This window comes from Dreissena polymorpha, chromosome 2, assembly GCF_020536995.1.
Source record: "Dreissena polymorpha isolate Duluth1 chromosome 2, UMN_Dpol_1.0, whole genome shotgun sequence".
Lineage (NCBI taxonomy): Eukaryota > Metazoa > Mollusca > Bivalvia > Myida > Dreissenidae > Dreissena > Dreissena polymorpha.
Window position 1 is genome coordinate 108986414 of NC_068356.1, and position 18636 is coordinate 109005049.

The 18636-nt window shown below is 35.3% G+C and overlaps 1 protein-coding gene across 1 annotated transcript in view; it reads left to right on the forward strand.

Moving 5' to 3' along the window:
• The window catches only part of LOC127868446 (GPI inositol-deacylase-like), a 69539-nt gene extending 52129 nt beyond the window's left edge, over positions 1–17410 (forward strand). Inside the window, exons 17-23 of the mRNA XM_052410232.1 lie at positions 1291–1381; positions 1657–1747; positions 10041–10241; positions 11670–11799; positions 12700–12845; positions 13929–14039; positions 15726–17410. Coding sequence (XP_052266192.1) covers positions 1291–1381; positions 1657–1747; positions 10041–10241; positions 11670–11799; positions 12700–12845; positions 13929–14039; positions 15726–15906 — 951 coding nt within the window. The 3' untranslated portion in view covers positions 15907–17410. The remainder of the gene's footprint in view (positions 1–1290; positions 1382–1656; positions 1748–10040; positions 10242–11669; positions 11800–12699; positions 12846–13928; positions 14040–15725) is intronic.
• The last annotated feature ends 1226 nt before the right edge of the window (positions 17411–18636 follow it).

Below are 18636 nucleotides of genomic sequence, written 5' to 3' on the forward strand. Positions count from 1 at the left end.
TTTTGAACATTGAATAGTTAAACCCCTCATCTCACTAAGCTCATTATGGTGGCAGACACACTACACTGATGGCAATCTTGTTCCAAACTAGATACAATGTGTAGGGGTATTTATCCAACAGATTTCATATGAACTGAAACACTACTGAACTGATATATCAAATATTAAAGCTCAAAGCTTATTGACTATTGAACACAATTGACACTATATGCTCGTTTTGTCAGGTAGGTAGCAGGTCTGTTTTGTATAGTGTAGTATTTCAATGTATATCTATATCTCCCTTAGATCATTATAACCCAACTATGTGCCTTTTACATGAGTGCTTTCAGATTCAATGCTAATGTATTGGGACAATGACAGCACTCTTTAAAGAACGTACTTTAATTTCTTTTATATAAATTTTGCTACGGTGATTACCTGTTATTTCTATATCAAAAGTCAGTCCACAAGATATCATAGGAATTTTAAAGCTGCATGATTGTGTTTATGTACAGTTTAAAGTTAATATTTTCACATAATCTTTTTTGTACAAAAGATAAGAATTTTATTAAATATATTGAGTCTTTATTCTGAGTACACTGTACACCCATGGAAATAAGGCCTTATATAGCAAAATGTTGGTTTCCTTCCCAATACCTGTGTGTTAAAATGACTCCTGCCAAAACACATACATTTATTTGTTAAAGTGTTTAAAAGTAGGCTTAAAGATGTCATATCACCAGACATGTATTGATAAAAATTAACATATTAAAATAAGCATTACCTAATTATTTCATAATTGCATTAACAAATAATTTGTATTATGTTTGTGACATGTTTCTATGGCTGCCAATGGGAGGCATAGTGTACAATGTAGTATTGTTATCATACCTGGGACCTTTACTTTCTCCTGTGTAACAGCTTAATAACTGATGGATTTTTATATGAGTGAATTAATCATTCTCCATGAACAGAAAATATTATAGGTTGATCCTTAGTCAGATGTTTTGATACAATTCGAGATCAAAGGTGAATGACATGTATCTGCTCATACTGGATTCTGTATTCCTCACAAATCTCTCAGTATTCTGTACATTCTATTTTCTATTGATGTGATTCTCTACAGCATCCTGCTTATGACTCATTTAATATTCTGTATGTTCTATGATAATTAATTTGTTATAAATCCTATCCTATCCTGTATCCTATTACCAACTCTTCTAGTAATCTTTATGGTATTTTTTTTAGTTTGTGTGTTTCTATGATATCCTGGATCCATGTATTTTAGTATTTTTTATGCTCTATTTTCAGTTAGTCCGTTTCTATGGCCTCCTGTTACCGACCTTCTGCGTGGCCGTCCTGTTGATGTCTCTGGTTTTCCAGCTGAAAACAGTTGCTGCAGGTGGGTGATCTATAAAAAAGAAAAAGGTTACATACCAGTGAATCATTGTGTATCCCTCCTTTTGAAAGTAGTACCTATTTTTAAAGAGTTGCTTTTATGTGTTGGTATGAAAACACTTTAGCAATTTTTGTCCTTATATATTATATTCTGTGTGTCTACAATATTTTGGTTCATTTTGTTGGGTTTAAGTTTAAGGGTGAACTTTTTCTTGGGGGGGGGGGTACTCATTGCATAGCATTTTTGGGGTTTAAACCCATGTTGTTTTAATATTTCAGGTGGCCAGTGTCCCAGTCTGTTGAACTCCATCTGGCAGATGAAGCCATACTTTGTGGTGCCCTTTGCACTAGTGATACAATATGTACTGCAGTAAGTAGATATACCCATTCATTGGCAGTAGATAAGTACTAATACAGTTTGTATTGCAGTAAATAGATACCATCCCTTTCCATGAATAATGCGCAGTTTTATACCCCAAATTTGTAATGTCAAAAATTGGTGTCTGTTATAAATTGATGCACCGGATTGTGTGCTAGTAAAATGGCAGCCAATGAGACAGTTTTCTTTTTAGAAAAACATAATTTGCTTCATTTTGACATTAAAAAATCAGGTGCACATTATACATGGTTGAGAATAATACATGGTAAAGTACATTATACCCTTACAGTTGCAGTAGATAATAGTGATACATTTTGTGTTGCAGTAAGTAGATTGACCCTTGCACTGGCAGTATTTTTATGCCGTCAGAACATAGGTTCTGGGGGCATATTAAAATTGCACCGTCCTTGAGTTAGTCCGTCCGTCCGTCCGGATTAGTTTCCACTCAATAAGTCAAGCAATTATCATCAGATCTTCACCAAACTTCATGAAAATTTGTAAGGCAATTACATCTAGGTCAAGTTTGATTATCGGCCAATTTGACCCAGACACTCCTGAGTTACGGCCCTTGAATCATCATAAAATTGTTTTTTTTTCTCGTTTCCGCTCAATAACTCGAGCAATTGTCATCAAATCTTCACCAAACTCCATGAAAATGTGTAATGCAATAACATCTAGGTCAAGTTCAATAATGGGCCAAATTGACCCAGACACTCCTGAGTAACGGTTCTTTTAACATCCTAAAATTTGTTTTTTTCTCGTTTCCGATCAATAACTCGAGCACTTTGTCATTGGATCTTCACCAAACTTCATAAAAATATGTTACTAAGGTCATAAGATCTAGGTCAAGTTTGATAATCAGCCAAATTGACCAAGACACTCCTGAGTTGCGGCCCTTTAATCATCGAAAACTTGAGTTTTTTCTCGTTTCCGCTCAATAATTCGAGCACTTGTCATGGGATCTTCACCAAACTTCATAAAAATGTGCAAGGCAATATAATCAAGGTTAAATTCGATAATCAGCCAAATTTACCCAGGCACTTCTGCCTTACGGCCCTTGAATCATCAAAAAATTGCGTTTCCGCTCGAAAAATGCTCATAACTTTTATGTCGCTTTATATGTAACATATTTAGTATGCATGTGTATAAAGACAAGGCCTTTCCATACGCACACAACTTTTGACCCCTTTGACCTTGACCTTTAAAGGGATCTTTTCACGCTTTGGTAAATTGACAAAATTGAAAAAAGTTGTTTCAGATTCGCAAATTTTCGTTTTAGTTATGATATTTGTGAGGAAACAGTAATACTGAACATTTACCATGGTCTAATATAGCCATTATATGCATCTTTTGACGATTTTAAAACCTAAAAATTATAAAGCGTTGCAACGCGAAACGATTGAATAATTTGGAGAGTTCTGTTTTTGTCGTTAAATTTTGTGAAACTACGAAGATTGCTTATATAAGGTATAAAATACGTCAAATATGTGTACTCGGCGGAATACCTCAGTAGGCTAAAGCGTTTTTACTTCAGGACTCTGGCAGGACTCCAGGGGTCACTGGTTCGAAACCTGGTCTGAGCAATGTTCTTTTTCTTTTTTATACGCCCGTATAAAATACGGGACGTATTATGTGAAACCCCTTGGCGGGCGGCGGGCGGCGGGCGGAAGGCATCACTTTGTCCGGACTCTAATTCAAATTGTATTCATCCGATCTTCACCAAACTTGGTCAGCAGTTGCATCTAGTTGATATCTAGGCCAAGTTCGAATATGGGTCATGCCGGGTCAAAAACTAGGTCATAGGGTCAATAAGTGCATTTTCAAAGGGGCCACTTTGTCCGGACTCTATTTCAAATTGTATTCATCCGATCTTCACCAAACTTGGTCAGCAGTTGCATCTAGTTGATATATAGGCCAAGTTCGAATATGGGTCATGCCGGGTCAAAAACTAGGTCATAGGGTCAATTAGTGCATTTTCAACGGCGCCACTTTGTCCGGACTTTGTCCGGACTCTAATTCAAATTGTATTCATCCGATCTTCACCAAACTTGGTCAGCAGTTGCATCTAGTTGATATCTAGGCCAAGTTCGAATATGGGTCATGCCGGGTCAAAAACTAGGTCATAGGGTCAATAAGTGCATTTTCAAAGGGGCCACTTTGTCCGGACTCTATTTCAAATTGTATTCATCCGATCTTCACCAAACTTGGTCAGCAGTTGCATCTAGTTGATATATAGGCCAAGTTCGAATATGGGTCATGCCGGGTCAAAAACTAGGTCATAGGGTCAATTAGTGCATTTTCAACGGCGCCACTTTGTCCAGACTTTGTCCGGACTCTAATTCAAATTGTATTCATCCGATCTTCACCAAACTTGGTCAGCAGTTGCATCTAGTTGATATCTAGGCCAAGTTCGAATATGGGTCATGCCGGGTCAAAAACTAGGTCATAGGGTCAATAAGTGCATTTTCAAAGGGGCCACTTTGTCCGGACTCTATTTCAAATTGTATTCATCCGATCTTCACCAAACTTGGTCAGCAGTTGCATCTAGTTGATATATAGGCCAAGTTCGAATATGGGTCATGCCGGGTCAAAAACTAGGTCATAGGGTCAATTAGTGCATTTTCAACGGCGCCACTTTGTCCGGACTCTAATTCAAATTGTATTCATCCGATCTTCACCAAACTTGGTCAGTAGTTGCATCTAGTTGATATCTAGGTCAAGTCCGAATATGGGTCATGCTGGGTCAAAAACTAGGTCAAAGGGTCAATTAGTGCATTTTACTTTGTCCGGACTCTAATTCAAATTGTATAAATCTTATCTTTTTCATCTGATCTTCACCAAATTTGGTCAGAAGTTATGTTTAGATGATATGTAGGTCAAGTTCAAATATGGGTCATGGTAAAGTAATCAAGTTGTCCAAAACCTTCAAACGGGCGTATCTTGTGACAGTTTGGCACTCTTGTTTTAATTTTATTCTTGATTTTTTACTGGAGCTTTTACGATCCAATGTTTACATTTATCAATATAAAGCATTTAATGAATAAGTTAAAAAATGCCAAAATCTGTGAAAAGGCCCCTTTAACTTAGGGTTTTCGATATCTGCGTTTAGGTTTCGAAAAAGTGTTTTTGGTGGCATATGTCTTCTGATGGAGACAGCTCTTGTTGTATTTGGTTTGTTTTCTTTCTTTAAACCAAGTCATTTATACTGATGACATAATGTTGATTGATTATAATTTTTTCCTCACCTGAACATGTTGATCTTATTGTATACCATTTGATATGACATCAAATGTTCAAATTTACCAGTTATGGTAATGATTAAGATGATTTATTAAATTATTTGCATGAGTTTGTTTAATTTGATTATTCCCAAAATAGAGGTGATCAGAAGTTCTTTACTGTGCAGAAAATATCAAAGCATTCTTTCCCAAGTGCTTGTTTCTAAGAAGATAATGAATGTATGTAATAATGATAATTCAACTTAAATCCTTTCTGACTACTTTGATCATGAATTAAATTCAATATTCAATTTCATAGCACTTTATCAATTTGCATCAGAACTATAAACCTTAGGCAAATATTAATTATGAAGATGTCATAAGGCTGTCCCAGATGTGTTTAAAGGTTCAAACATTGTCTGCTCTGTATCAGGGTCCATCTTGAAAGTGTATTTCCCTTCTGAATAACATAATTAAATTTAAAAGCACTCAAATTTAATACTGACAGCATAGTGAATTTGACAGCCTCATTTGTTATTGATTAGTCATTAAGTAAATTGTTCAGGTATGAGTGAGATGACCAGTAAATGGTTGGGGTTTGTCTGAGATAACCAGTAAATGGTTGGGGTTTGTCTGTGATAACTAGTAAATGGTTAGGGTTTGACTGAAATAACCAGTAAATGGTTAGGGTTTGCCTGAGATAACCAGTAAATGGTTAATGTTTGACTGAGATAACCAGTAAATGGTAAGGGTTTGACTGAGATAACCAGTAAACAGTTTGGGTTCAAATGAGATAGCCAATATATAGTTGGGGTTTGACTGAGATAATCAGTAAATGGTTGGGTTTGACTGAGAATATCATTAAATGGTTAGGGTTTGACTGAGATAATCAGTAATGGTTGGGGTTTTAGTGAGATAATCAGTAAATGGTTAGGGTTTGACTGAGATACCCAGTAAATGGTTAGGGTTGGACTGAGATAGCCAGTAAATGGTTAGGGTTTAACTGAGATTACCAATAAATGGTTAGGGTTTGACTGAGAAAATCAGTAAATGGTAAGGGATTGTATGAGATAGCCAGTAAATGGTTATGGTTTGACTGAGATAACCAGTAAATGGTTAGGGTTTGACTGAGATAACCAGTAAATGGTTAGGGTTTGACTGAGATAACCAGTAAATGGTTAGGGTTTGACTGAGATAACTAGTAAATGGTTGGTGTTTGTCTGAGATAACCAGTAAATAGTTTGGGTTCAATCGAGATAACCAGTAAATTGATTGGGTTTGACTGAGATAATCAGTAAATGGTTGGGGTTTGACTGAGATAATAATTAAATGGTTAGGGTTTTACAGAGATAATCAGTAATGGTTGGGGTTTGAGTGAGATAATCAGAAAATTGTTAGATTTTTACTGAGATAATCAGTAAATGGTTGGGGTGTGACTGAGATATTCAGTAAGTGGTTGGGGTATGAGTGAGATAATCAGTAAATGGTTAGGGTTTGACTGAGATAATCAATAAATGGTTGGGGTTTTGCAGAGATAATCATTAAATGGTTTGGGTTTGATTGAGATTACCAGTGAATTGTAGGGGTTAGACAGAAATAAGCTGAAAATGGTTTGGGGTTGACCAAGATAATCAGTAAATGGTTACGGTAAGGGTTTTACTTAGATCAGAGGTAAATGGCTGGGCATTGACTGAGATAAACAGTAAATGGTTGTGGTGTTTTCTGAGGAAACCAGTGAATGGTTAGGGTTTAATTGTGATAAGTACTAAATGGTTAGGGTTTGATCTGGATAACCAGTAAATGGTTGGGGTTTACCCAGGTAACCAGTAAATGGTTGGGGTTTAACCAAGATAACCAGTGAATGGCTGGGTTTGTTTAATGACACTTCAATATTTGACACAAAAATTATTTTCTGTCCTGTTTGATAATTTAATTTTAAATAAGTTTAAAAATATTATTAAGAACCTCTTGTTTGTCTTTCTGGAATCAAACTTGAGTACAAAATAATAATACTTCTCTGTGTTGCTTATAAAATACAAATGTCAAATGGATTCAATTGGCTTCCAAATATTAAAGCAGTCTTACTTGTTTACATGCATTGCAGTCTATGCAATTTCAAATTGCAAAGAAACACACTTGGGGATATGCAGATCACATTATTTTATCTGTTAAAGTTTAAAGTGTATAAAATAAACCCCCACATGGGGCTGTAAGGATTTGCGAAAAATCAACAATTAAGTGTATTATGTATAGTTAATGTTAAATCAGATTGAACTGTATATGAACATACAATAACATCGTCAATAATCCATAGATAAGGTCTGTATTATCAGAACTCTAATGTCAGGGGGTTGCATTCAAAATCGGGTTGGGAAAAAAGTATAAATTTTTCCCGAATGGGAGATATAAATTCCCAATGGAAGGTTTTAGAGCACAATATTTTGTTCATTTCCCATCCATATAAGTACACTTGTATTTTCTATTTTGAAGCATTTTTTGCATCACAGCAACAACACTATTTTCCCAATTTTAGTCAAAACACCGCAAATTTTCCCAATCCAATGAGACCCAACCCCATTCCCAGAATGGTGAAGAAAAACACTGCTAATTTGTTATAAACAAGCCTAAAAATAGCAATGATAAAAATTGATTAAATATTCTGTAAAAGCCCATAAACAGTTGCACTCAAAATCAACGAATATTTTGCACAATGTTTCGAAAATTAAAGTTAAAACAAAAAAATCAATGTTCCTTATAGTAATTGCATAAAATTTAACGCTAGATGTGGTCAGGTAATAAATATTTGACACGATTCAAAATGCTGATTTTTATTTTTTTGGGTCACAATATATTCCGTATTAATTTTCTGGCAATTATATCCAAACACTTTATGGGTTAATTTTATTTTACGAAATATTTTGAAAAATATTCCTTGATTTTGAGTTTTATGTTACTTTAATGCAATAGCAAATTGCAATTATTTAGAGCATTAGCACAAGGATAGTGTGTCATTCACATGATACATGGTTGTCACCTACATATGCAGCTTTGTCTAGCAAGCATTACAATATATTCTATAGCATGAGAGTAAGAAATTGCAGGAGGCATGCCTATACTAAGCTATATTAAAGTGTCATCAAGTGTCATCTCAACTTGTATCAGTCATAGTGTGTCAATTTTACTTCATCTGTCATCATGTGTCATCTCAAAGTTATATACTGTATATTATTTTATCACAAACTATACCCTGTTTCCCATGTAATATAACCACTATGAATATTTTTATGTTACACATGTGTAATAAACTTTTTAGGCGTTTTTTCATTGGCTTATTTTCCTTCGATTGACCTATCGCAGTTTGTTATTTTGCTGAAATGACGTTGCAACATCAAATGAAGTCACGAAATGTAAACAATGTGCCAGATCCTATCTATGTGTCTTTTTCAAACTTAAATCTGTCATCACGTGTCATCTCAAACATATAACTGTCATCATGTGTCATCTCAAACTTATATGAGTTATAACTAGCTTCATGTGTCGTCTCAAACTTATATCTGTCGTCATGTGTCCATTTCATGCTTATATCTGTTATCATGAGCACTATTTGCCTATCTGCTCCAAATGTCCCAACATGAAAATTGATGCTTTTTGTTTTAATAGTTTATATTGAAACTTAACCTGAATCCAAAAAGAATATAGCAAAATAATATCTGTCCAGATGATTAAATGTCAATATTTTAATGTAAGATTTCAATTAATTGTGTTTTTGCAGCTTGAAACAAGACATAAGCTCTTATTTTCACACCTGCTTTGACTCAACAATTTGTTTTACATTTAAGATTAGGACGGAAATAGTGCTTGAAATAAAATCATTCATATTATTTGGAGCTGTACATTCCTGATACAAAAACTTGCTTGTGCTCACATGCTTGTGATAATTTAGATCTCTGATGGCCCACAGGGTCTCTGCTAATCCTGTATTGGCGGGTTTATAGACTTCAAGTACCGTGAATGGCCTTGTAGACACAGCTTCAAGTGAGCCATAAATCCTCTCTTCAGGGCCCTCCAGACAGCTACTGAACTAGTGCAGTGTTTGAAGAGATGATATACTTTCTTGCATGCATTTAAGTGGTTGTTTGAGTAAAACAAATTTTTTATTGGTGTGAAATGCAGTAATGATCAAACTTGCATATTTCGTACTCAATTGACTTGCCAATGAAATATGATACATTGTTCTTATTTGCTCTTTATCTGTCACTGTGTTACAAATGTTTGATCTGTCATTGAACACCGACACATGTGGTGCATTTGCATGTGGATGGTGACAAATTATTTTTATTATGAAAACTTGGGTTTGTAATTGACAGCTTAGGAAGAATATATTGTGGTTTTGTGAGTTGCTAGTCCCGCACTGGTTTATACAATGGCTGTCAGTCATCCTGTATCTTGTATTATTTTCTGTCTGTGGTGAACAATTTTTTGAAACAACATCTTGTTACCTGCTGGGCAGATTTTCATGAAACTTTACAGGAATGGGCGTTGGATGACCCTCTTTCATAGTTAATCAAATCATTGTGGTCTTCTGCATATGTAGGTCAACATAAACTTGAAACAAATATCTAACTGCAAGGCTCCGATGTTTAACATTTGGTATGAAACATTTTAAAGTGATCCTCTACAAAGTTTGCCCATATCATGCACCTTTGTTTAATTCTGGCAATGCCTAAGGCTTAAGGGGTTACATTATTTTACCTTTGGGGTAAATTGTTTTCGCTTAGCGGAAACTTACAAAAGAATCTTTCATCTTATTTATCAAGTTTCACAATGTAAATTCAGACGAGCAATTCAGGGCCATGATGACCCTCTTTTTTTGTTTTTTTTCATTTATGATCATTTATCAAAAAAATATTTTGTTCCATACATGTAATTATTTTACTACAAACTTAAAATATAACACCACTATGTGCACATTTCTGGTTGTATCTACATGGCATTTTCTTTAAAGATACCCTTTAAATGTGAAAGTGTATTAAGCTGTTGTCATATTCTTTGTTCTTTCTTACTAGACTCCAGTTTGTCCAGTCTGCATTGACCCCAATGGGTATCCCAGAACCAGATATTGCCGGTCTCAACAAGCAAGGGGTCATGTTCAAAGGGGCACAACTCTTGCTTTACGTAATTGCCCTTGCCATCACAACATTCCAGGCTGGAGTTATTCACCTTATCATACAGTTCAAGAGTCGCTTGTTGGGTCTTATGTTCGGGTGGTAAGTAACAATATTCTGTTTAAGTTCTAGTTGTTGTTTTTGTGCTTAATAATATCTCAGACATCTTATGACTTGGATTTCTGGTAAAGAATCCCTATATGAGTTTGAGTTTTGGTTAAGAATCACCACATGACTAGAAGTTCTAGGTAAGAATCACCACATTACTATAAGTTCTAGGTAATAATCACCACATGACTAGAAGTTCTAGGTAAGAATCACCACATGACTAGAAGTTCTATATAAGAATTACCACATGACTAGAAGTTCTAGGTAAAAATCCCCATATGATTTGTAGTTCATGTTGTGGATATTTGTATGACTTGGAGTTCCTATATTGCTTGCTGTTCTAGTTCAGAATCACCATGATATGACTTTGAGTTCTAGTTAAAAAAAACACCATATAACATAAATGTCTTCGTATGAATAGGAGTTATTGTTGTGAATCACCAATTGACTAGCAGTTGTATGATTTTTAGCTCAACTGGCCGAAGGCCTGAAGAGCTTATGTCATGGCGTGGTTTCCGTCGTTCGTCCGTGCGTGCGTTAGACTTTTTCTTGTTTACGTGATAAAGTCCACAGTTTTAATCCGATTCTTTTCAAACTTGTTCTGTGTCTTTATGTTAATGAGGACTCAAACCCTATAGAAAATGAACTACATCAGTGTAAAAAGTCCAGAATTATCTCCCCTTGAATTTGAGAAAATTGTGAAATAAGGCTTGTTTACGCAATAAAGTCCACAGTTTTCATCCAATTATTTCCCAACTTGCACAGTGTCTTTATCTGAATGATGAGTCAAACCCTATTGAAAATGAGCAATATCGGAGTTATAAGTCCAGAATTATCTCCCATTGAATTTGATGGAAAAAAAAAGATAATTCAGTTTTTTTATGTGATAAAGTCAATAATTTTCAACCAATTCTTGGCAAACTTGCGCAGTGTCTTTGAATCAATGAGGACTCAAACCCTTTTGTAAAAAGAGCAATATCGAAGCAATAAGTGCAGAATTACTTCCCCTTGAATATGAGAAAATTTTGAAATCCCGCTTGTTTACACAACTAATTCCACAGTTTTTATCCAATTATTTCCAAATTTGCACAGTATCTTTAGATTAATGAGGACTTGAACCCTATTGCATATGAGCTGTATCAGAGAAATAAGTACACAATAATCTCCCCTTGAATTTGACAAAATTCTCCTTGTTTGCGTGATTAAGGACACAGTTTCTATCTTATTCTTTCCAAACTTGCACAGTGTTTATAGCAGTAGAGCAATTCAGGCCCTCATTGGCCTCTTGTTAGTTCTAGTTAGTTAAGAGTTTCCATATGACAAGAAATTCTAGTTAAGAATAAGCATGCAACTCACAGTTCTAGTTAAAAGTCAGCATATGACTAGGAGTTCTAGTTAAGAGTCAGCATGACCCCTTTTCAGGTTACCAAGCAGCCTAGCCCGTATGCTGGACAAGTTGATGACGGTTCTAGTCATAGCTGGTCTAGGGGCAGCAGTGTGTCTGAATGGATCTCTCGGAATATTTGTCTGCTACTTTGTTTCATTTGTTAAAGTAAGTCATGTTTTCAATAAATGCAGCTTTTACTTAAAGATGTGAGACTGAGAAAATCATTTTTCAAAGCAAAGTCCATTTTAAATTGCCAGAGTACTAAATTCTTATTGAGCTCTTTGGATTATAAGGTGCATGGCCTTTTCGGGGTAACAAATCAGGGGGGGGGGATAACTTTTGGCCATTACAATTTGGAACTTGAACATTGAATTGACATAAAAAACTTTAATTTAATAACTCATTGTTAGCTTAATTTGTCCCCTACCGGTCTCACTGGAGGGGACTTATGGTTTGCGCTCTGTGTGTCCATGAGTCCGTCAGTCTGTCACACTTTTCTGGATCTTGCGATAACTTTCAAAGTTCTTTATATTTTTGCATGAAACTTGAGACATGAACAGATGGCAATATGGAGATTATGCACGTCATTTCATTTTGTTCCTATGTCAATAATTCTGATTGCTATGGCAACAAATAGACTAGAAATACTGCTGAAAATGGTGGATCCTGCACACTTTTCTGGATCCTGTGATAACTTTAAAAGTTCTTCATATTTATTAATGAAACTTGAAACTTGGATATATGGCAATATGGACATTATGCACGTCATTTCATTTTCTTCCTATGTCAAAAATTCTGGTTGCTATGGCAACAAATATAATTATATATATATAAAATCTGAAAATGGTGGAGCGGGTAGGTGACATATATTGCTTGGAAATAGTCTTGTTAACGTTTAACATTGAATGGCTTTGGTTGATTTTAGTTTTCTACAACATTTTAAAGAAATTTAAACAGTTTGAAATTTTAACATTTCATTTAAATTCAAATAAATTACTTCAATAAATGGCTGTAACCTTAATAGACCTTTTATTTTTTGTAAAACATGTGGTTGGTCACTTTCAGTTGCTTCGCCTGTGCTACTCGACCCGCCAGGTCCCAGACTCGAGTCTCCAGTCACGTTACCACTTGATGCAGACATTGTTCATGCTGTGGCTATGGCTGTTCATGCTTAACGCGCCCCCGCTGGTTGTCTTTGGAAAAGCAGTACAGTGAGTAGATACATCTTGAGATTAAGCTGGGATAAAACAATATGGATGTTACCAGATTCTAAAATAGTTTAGTTTTACACCTATTTATTTTAGCTCAATTGCATTTCAAGTACTTACTACTTATTTAAAACGCTTTGGAGTCTGTTTCCTGGGCCTACACATGTAGAACCAGTTCTTGGTGTCTTTAGGGGAGATCTAAAGAACATCCCCACAGTGGGGATCGAACCTGCGACCTCTGGGTTGCTAGGGGGACACCATATCTATAACACCTCCGCAAACAGTAAGACTGCCAAACAACAATGTACATGTACCAAAATAGGTATTTGGATATTCGGTTGACTATTAATACATATTCAAATGAATCGATCATGTTACACACTGCTTGATGATTTTTTACCAAAAAACAAACTCTACTTTTTCTTTCTAAAACAATGATTTGATTAACTTCACATATTTATGTATTTTTTAATTGATTTCCATCAGTATTTAACAGGGAAAAACACGCAATGCTAGTGTGGTGTGCTGAGAACTTGTATCACTTGAGTTTGGTGTCAAGTCATACTCCCCTGTTGAAACAACCAACTAGGCTGATACAAGCTTGCAGAGCACCAAACTATTGTTATTTTCCATTTATTACCAACACTTTTGTGATGTAATTTGCAACGAGATTGATTAATTTTTATGCATAGTGAAAAAAATGTCACAACATTTCTTTGTACTGCACATTCTGTTGCTTTCAAAATATCTGCTTTCATGTGATGTCTAGTTTAATAGGTGACTTTATTTTTGTTTTGATATTGATTTTTTATTTTTATGTAAATATTTAATAACAAATCTCAATTTATTGATCTTGACCTTTGTTATTGTATGAATGTTCTGAGAAACAGAGCTTAATGTCTGTGCGTAAAGTGTCGTCCCAGATTAGCCTGTTCTGTCCGCAATTTCTAATCAGGGACAACACTTGATACCTACACTAGATATTTGTTAACAAGAAACCTCTTTTTAAATCTGGGATGACACTTAACACACATGCATTAAGCCCAATTATCCCAGATCATGCTCATATCAACATTCCCATTTCAGGTCTTCCCACAGTGTAGTCGTCTTCTCTAGAGACCCATCCAGGATGGTAGGAGCTGCAGCAGTCTTTGTGTTCCTCATTCTTTCCATCTGTGATACACCTCTACTGGGACGGTAAGTGCACTCAATTGGAGATTTACAACAACCATGCTTCCATACTTGCATGTGAGCATTCATCATTGTCATGAATCAGTACCAACAGTAAGCTACTACCTCTAACATGAGCATTATGGAGAAGAATTCATATATATAACTTTTCTGTAACTTGTTTTCTAATCCATTATTTTATGAATGTATTTCACATATCAATCTCAAATTTGTCATTATATTAATAAATACTGTTTAAACCAACATGAGCATTATTGTTTCATTACTCATACTAATGTAGTTTTACTTAAGCTGGTTATGTAACTTCCCGGTAACCAAACTGGCAGGTTTTCTTGTTGCCCTGGCATAATAGATATGGTGTCTGCCTAGCTACTGGGAAGTCAGGGGTTTAATCCCCACTGTGGGATTGTTCTTTAGATTCCCCAAACAGACACCAAGTACTCGTTCTACACAGGAAATTAACTAAAGCGTTTCAATAAGCATTAGGCTTTTGATGCAATCAAGCAAAAAATAAATTGGTTTAAACTAAGTTTTATTGTGGTGACAGCCTTATTAGGGAATCTTGGATCCTAGATGTAAATGTACTGTACACCAATACTTGCTATGGTACTAAGTGTGGTATTGTTGTTCTTTTTTAGCTTGACTATTATATATGAAATATATATAGTGGAGCTATCCTACTCACCCCGGCGTTAGCGTTAGCGTGAGATGCAAATGTTAAAGTTTGCGTACCACCCCAAATATTTCCTATGACCCTTGACATATTGCTTTCATATTTTGCATACTTCTTTACCAACATGACCCCAATCTATAAACAAGAGCAGACAACTGTATCAAGCATTTTGACAGAATTAGGGCCCTTTTTCCACTTGGAATATGCATGTTATTGATAAATCTATGTTAAAGTTTGCGTACCACCTCAAATATTGCCTATGTCCTTTGACATATTGCTTTCATATTTTGCATACTTCTTTACCAACATGACCCCAATCTATAAACAAGAGCAGACAACTGTATCAAGCGTTTTGACAGAATTATGGCCCCTTTTATACTTAGATAATTGAACATTTGGTTCAGTTTTGTGTTTTGGCCCATTTTACTCCTAAAGTATCATAGCTATTGCTTTTTAGACTTGGAAAACTCGCTAACTATCATAAGGGGACTGTACAGGGCAAGTTGCATAACTCTGGTTGGCTTTTTAACGGAATTATGGCCCTTTTTTGTCTTTGTAACTTTGAATATTTTGTTAAATTTTGTGTTTAGATCCACTTTACTTCTGAAGAATCAATGCTATTGCTTCAAACTTCAAATACTTTCTTACTATCATGATGTTACTGTACCTTGCAAGTTGAATTTGACCTTGACCTTTGAATGACCTTGACTCGAGGTCAAATTAATAAATTTTGCTTAAATTGCCATAACTTCTTTATTTATGATCACATTTGATTCATACTTTGACAAAACAACACTTACCTGACATACCACAATGGACTCCACTCAAACCATCCCCCACGCCCCACCCCAGAATCCCCCACCCTCTTTTTTTTTTAATATCATCTATTAAATGACCACACACCCACATTAAACACCCTCTCCATGATGGCTTACGTTTTACTGTCAAGCACTCGAATAGTCGAGCGTGCTGTCCTCTGACAGCTCTTGTTTTAATGGCACTTGCTGTTTGTTATTCAGGACCAGTCTGCGTGCAGTTTCCTATGTGGTTCATGGGCTGGTCATCCTAATGCTCGTGTTTGCCATGGTGACCCTGTATCGGGTCACGTACATACTGGTTGCTTCCCTTGGTCTCCTAGCTATTGCACAGTTATACAGCTTACTCAGTGGTAGACTGGCACCCAGACCAAAAACAGAGTAGTGTTGATAGCATAGACTGCATGGTATATAGATGGGTTAAAGCATAGACTGGGAGCCTAGCAGAAAACTGAATGTGGGGCTTGACTGGTATCCTGGTGGAAAATTTAATTTTGCAAAGCGGCAAAGACTGGCAACCTTGTGGGTTATTCAGCAGTTTCTGTGACTGAAGTGCCCAGGATAAAAACTGACTAGTAAATTATAGTCTTAAAGCTGTCAGAGAAAAAGGCAGCCATGCTCTTATCACAACAAGTTTATGTTATGTCTTGATTTTGATAATGTAACCATTAAAGCATGTTGAGATTATTTTGTATTGAAAATAAATTAACAGAGTGCTCTAACATTTTGAGAATATAACCAATGTTTATATCAATCATGAACTTGTATACATGTAACTATTGATTCAATGATGCTAACATAATGACAGGTAAAGTTGTAAAATTACTAATTCAACATACCTCTAAAAATTTAAACATATAAGTATTATTTGTGTTCCTATTCATGTTTGATAACATTTAATTGTGCCCTGTGTTACAAAATGGCAAAGAACTACAGTTCCTTCAGCGCTTTCATTTTTATGTCCCCCACCCACTATAGTGGGGTACATATTGTTTTTGCCCTGTCTGTTGGTGTGTTTGTTTGCCCCAACTTTAACATTTTGCTATAACTTTGGCAATAATGAAGATAGCAACTTCATACTTGGCATGCATGTGTATCACATGGAGCTGCACATTTTGAGTGGTGAAAAGTCAAGGTCATCCTTCAAGGTCAAAGGTCAAATATATAGCTTCAAAGCAGCGCAGAAGGGGACAGAGTGTTTCCGACAAACACATATCTTGTTTGTTTTGTTTTGTCTGTATCAAATTAATGTCTGTGATGACCATACAATTTATGGGCTACTCAATATACAATATTCAAGAATGTTTGGATTTTAGGATTTACCATTCTTAGGTCAAAATATCATTTGATGAATGTAGTTAAGTAGGATACATAGCTGACATTTTTTGCACAGTATCCCAGCACTGCTCTGGACGATACTTCTAAGGTGACAGGCATTTACAGTCTATGATATGACATTGGTTTGTGTTTGATTATCTATATTGCAATCAATCCTTTACTTACCAAATCTTTTTTGTAACTTGATTATTATATCTGATTTGTTTTTATTAAACCATGTCGCCTTGCATTTACATTTTTTGTCCCCTATCGGTTTCACCGGAGGGGACTTATGGTTTGCGCTCTGTTCGTCTGTCTATTAGTCTGTCTGTCACACTTTTCTGGATCCTGCGATAACTTAAAAAGTTCTTCATATTTTTTCATGAAACTTGAAACATGGATAGATGGCAATATGAAAATTATGCACGTCATTTTGTGTCAAAAATTCTGGTTGCTATGGCAACATATATATATATAAAAAATCTGACAATGGTGGAGCCGGTAGTGGACATATATTGCTAGGCAATAGTATTGTTTTTCATATCATCTGTATAATAAATTTATCTAACAAAGTATAACATTTTTTTCTTTTATTAGCTACAACATACAAAAAATGATTTTCCAATTAAAAATATGTATGAAATATACTTCCAGCAAATACTGTAATTGTAGACAAATAAATCCAACAAATAAAACGAGAGCGCCGATGGCGCTGAAAGCATAGTTGCAAGATACAGGGAAGATGCTGCTGAAGTTAATGTTAAGGTCAAAATATACTAAATAGTTTCCTTATATGTTTCGATATAAAAGCGACAACTTCGAGCAAAAATAAATACAACATTTTGCACATAGAGACCCCCATAACCATACCTTTTCTTGACGGGCATTCTTAGCTTAATCGATTTAAGCAATAAAACAGATATTTCATGTTCAAACCAAAAAAGAATTCGACTCAAATAAAAAAAAAATCTAGTGGATTGTAACCTTTTGCAGTGCCATTTTTTTACTTTAATCTCCAACTTTATCCTATTTCAGGGATTTAGTAGTGAACACCTATGCTTACCTTCTCAATATCTCCAAACGATAAAACCAGAACAACAGTATAAAGTGTATAACATGCCTTCGAGGAAAATATGATGATTTGTTTAGAGAGTACAGCCTTCATGACTCGATTATTGAGTATATTGTAACCTTAACGATTGCTGACATCAAGAGTCGCCCCCCTTGTTACCAATATGTTCTATTTTTAGAAACGGGAATTCCAAATATTGACGAATGTGAATGGTTACAAAATGACATAACTATGAAAATAAATACGTAGAATTACATTATTTCACGCATACCATTATGCAACCATCCGTTTTCTTTTCCGACTTGATACATTTACAGATTTCCATTTAATATTTTACAGACACAACACTCGTCCAGAATTCGCGCGAATCCATTAAATCCGATGCCACATTTAAACCGTTAGCTCTACTCGTAACGTTAATTTCTGGCTAAAAGTAAGTCATTTTAACTTCAATTAACACATCTCTATTATTTTCAAACTCTACTTCATCAAATCCATAGAAAGGCAGGTCAGAATCCATGTCATAAATCAGAAAACATTTGACCTCTCACAGAACAGTGAACAAAGGAAATAGAAATTAGGTGCGAGGTCACTATCAACAAGAACAGAATTGTTTTACGAACGAAATTTGTTTTAGTTTCTTAGAAGGTTTTTTCACGTAAAACGGTCTTAGAAAAATTCACTAAAAACGGTGTCAGCAATATTCTTGGAAGAAAACGTAAGAAA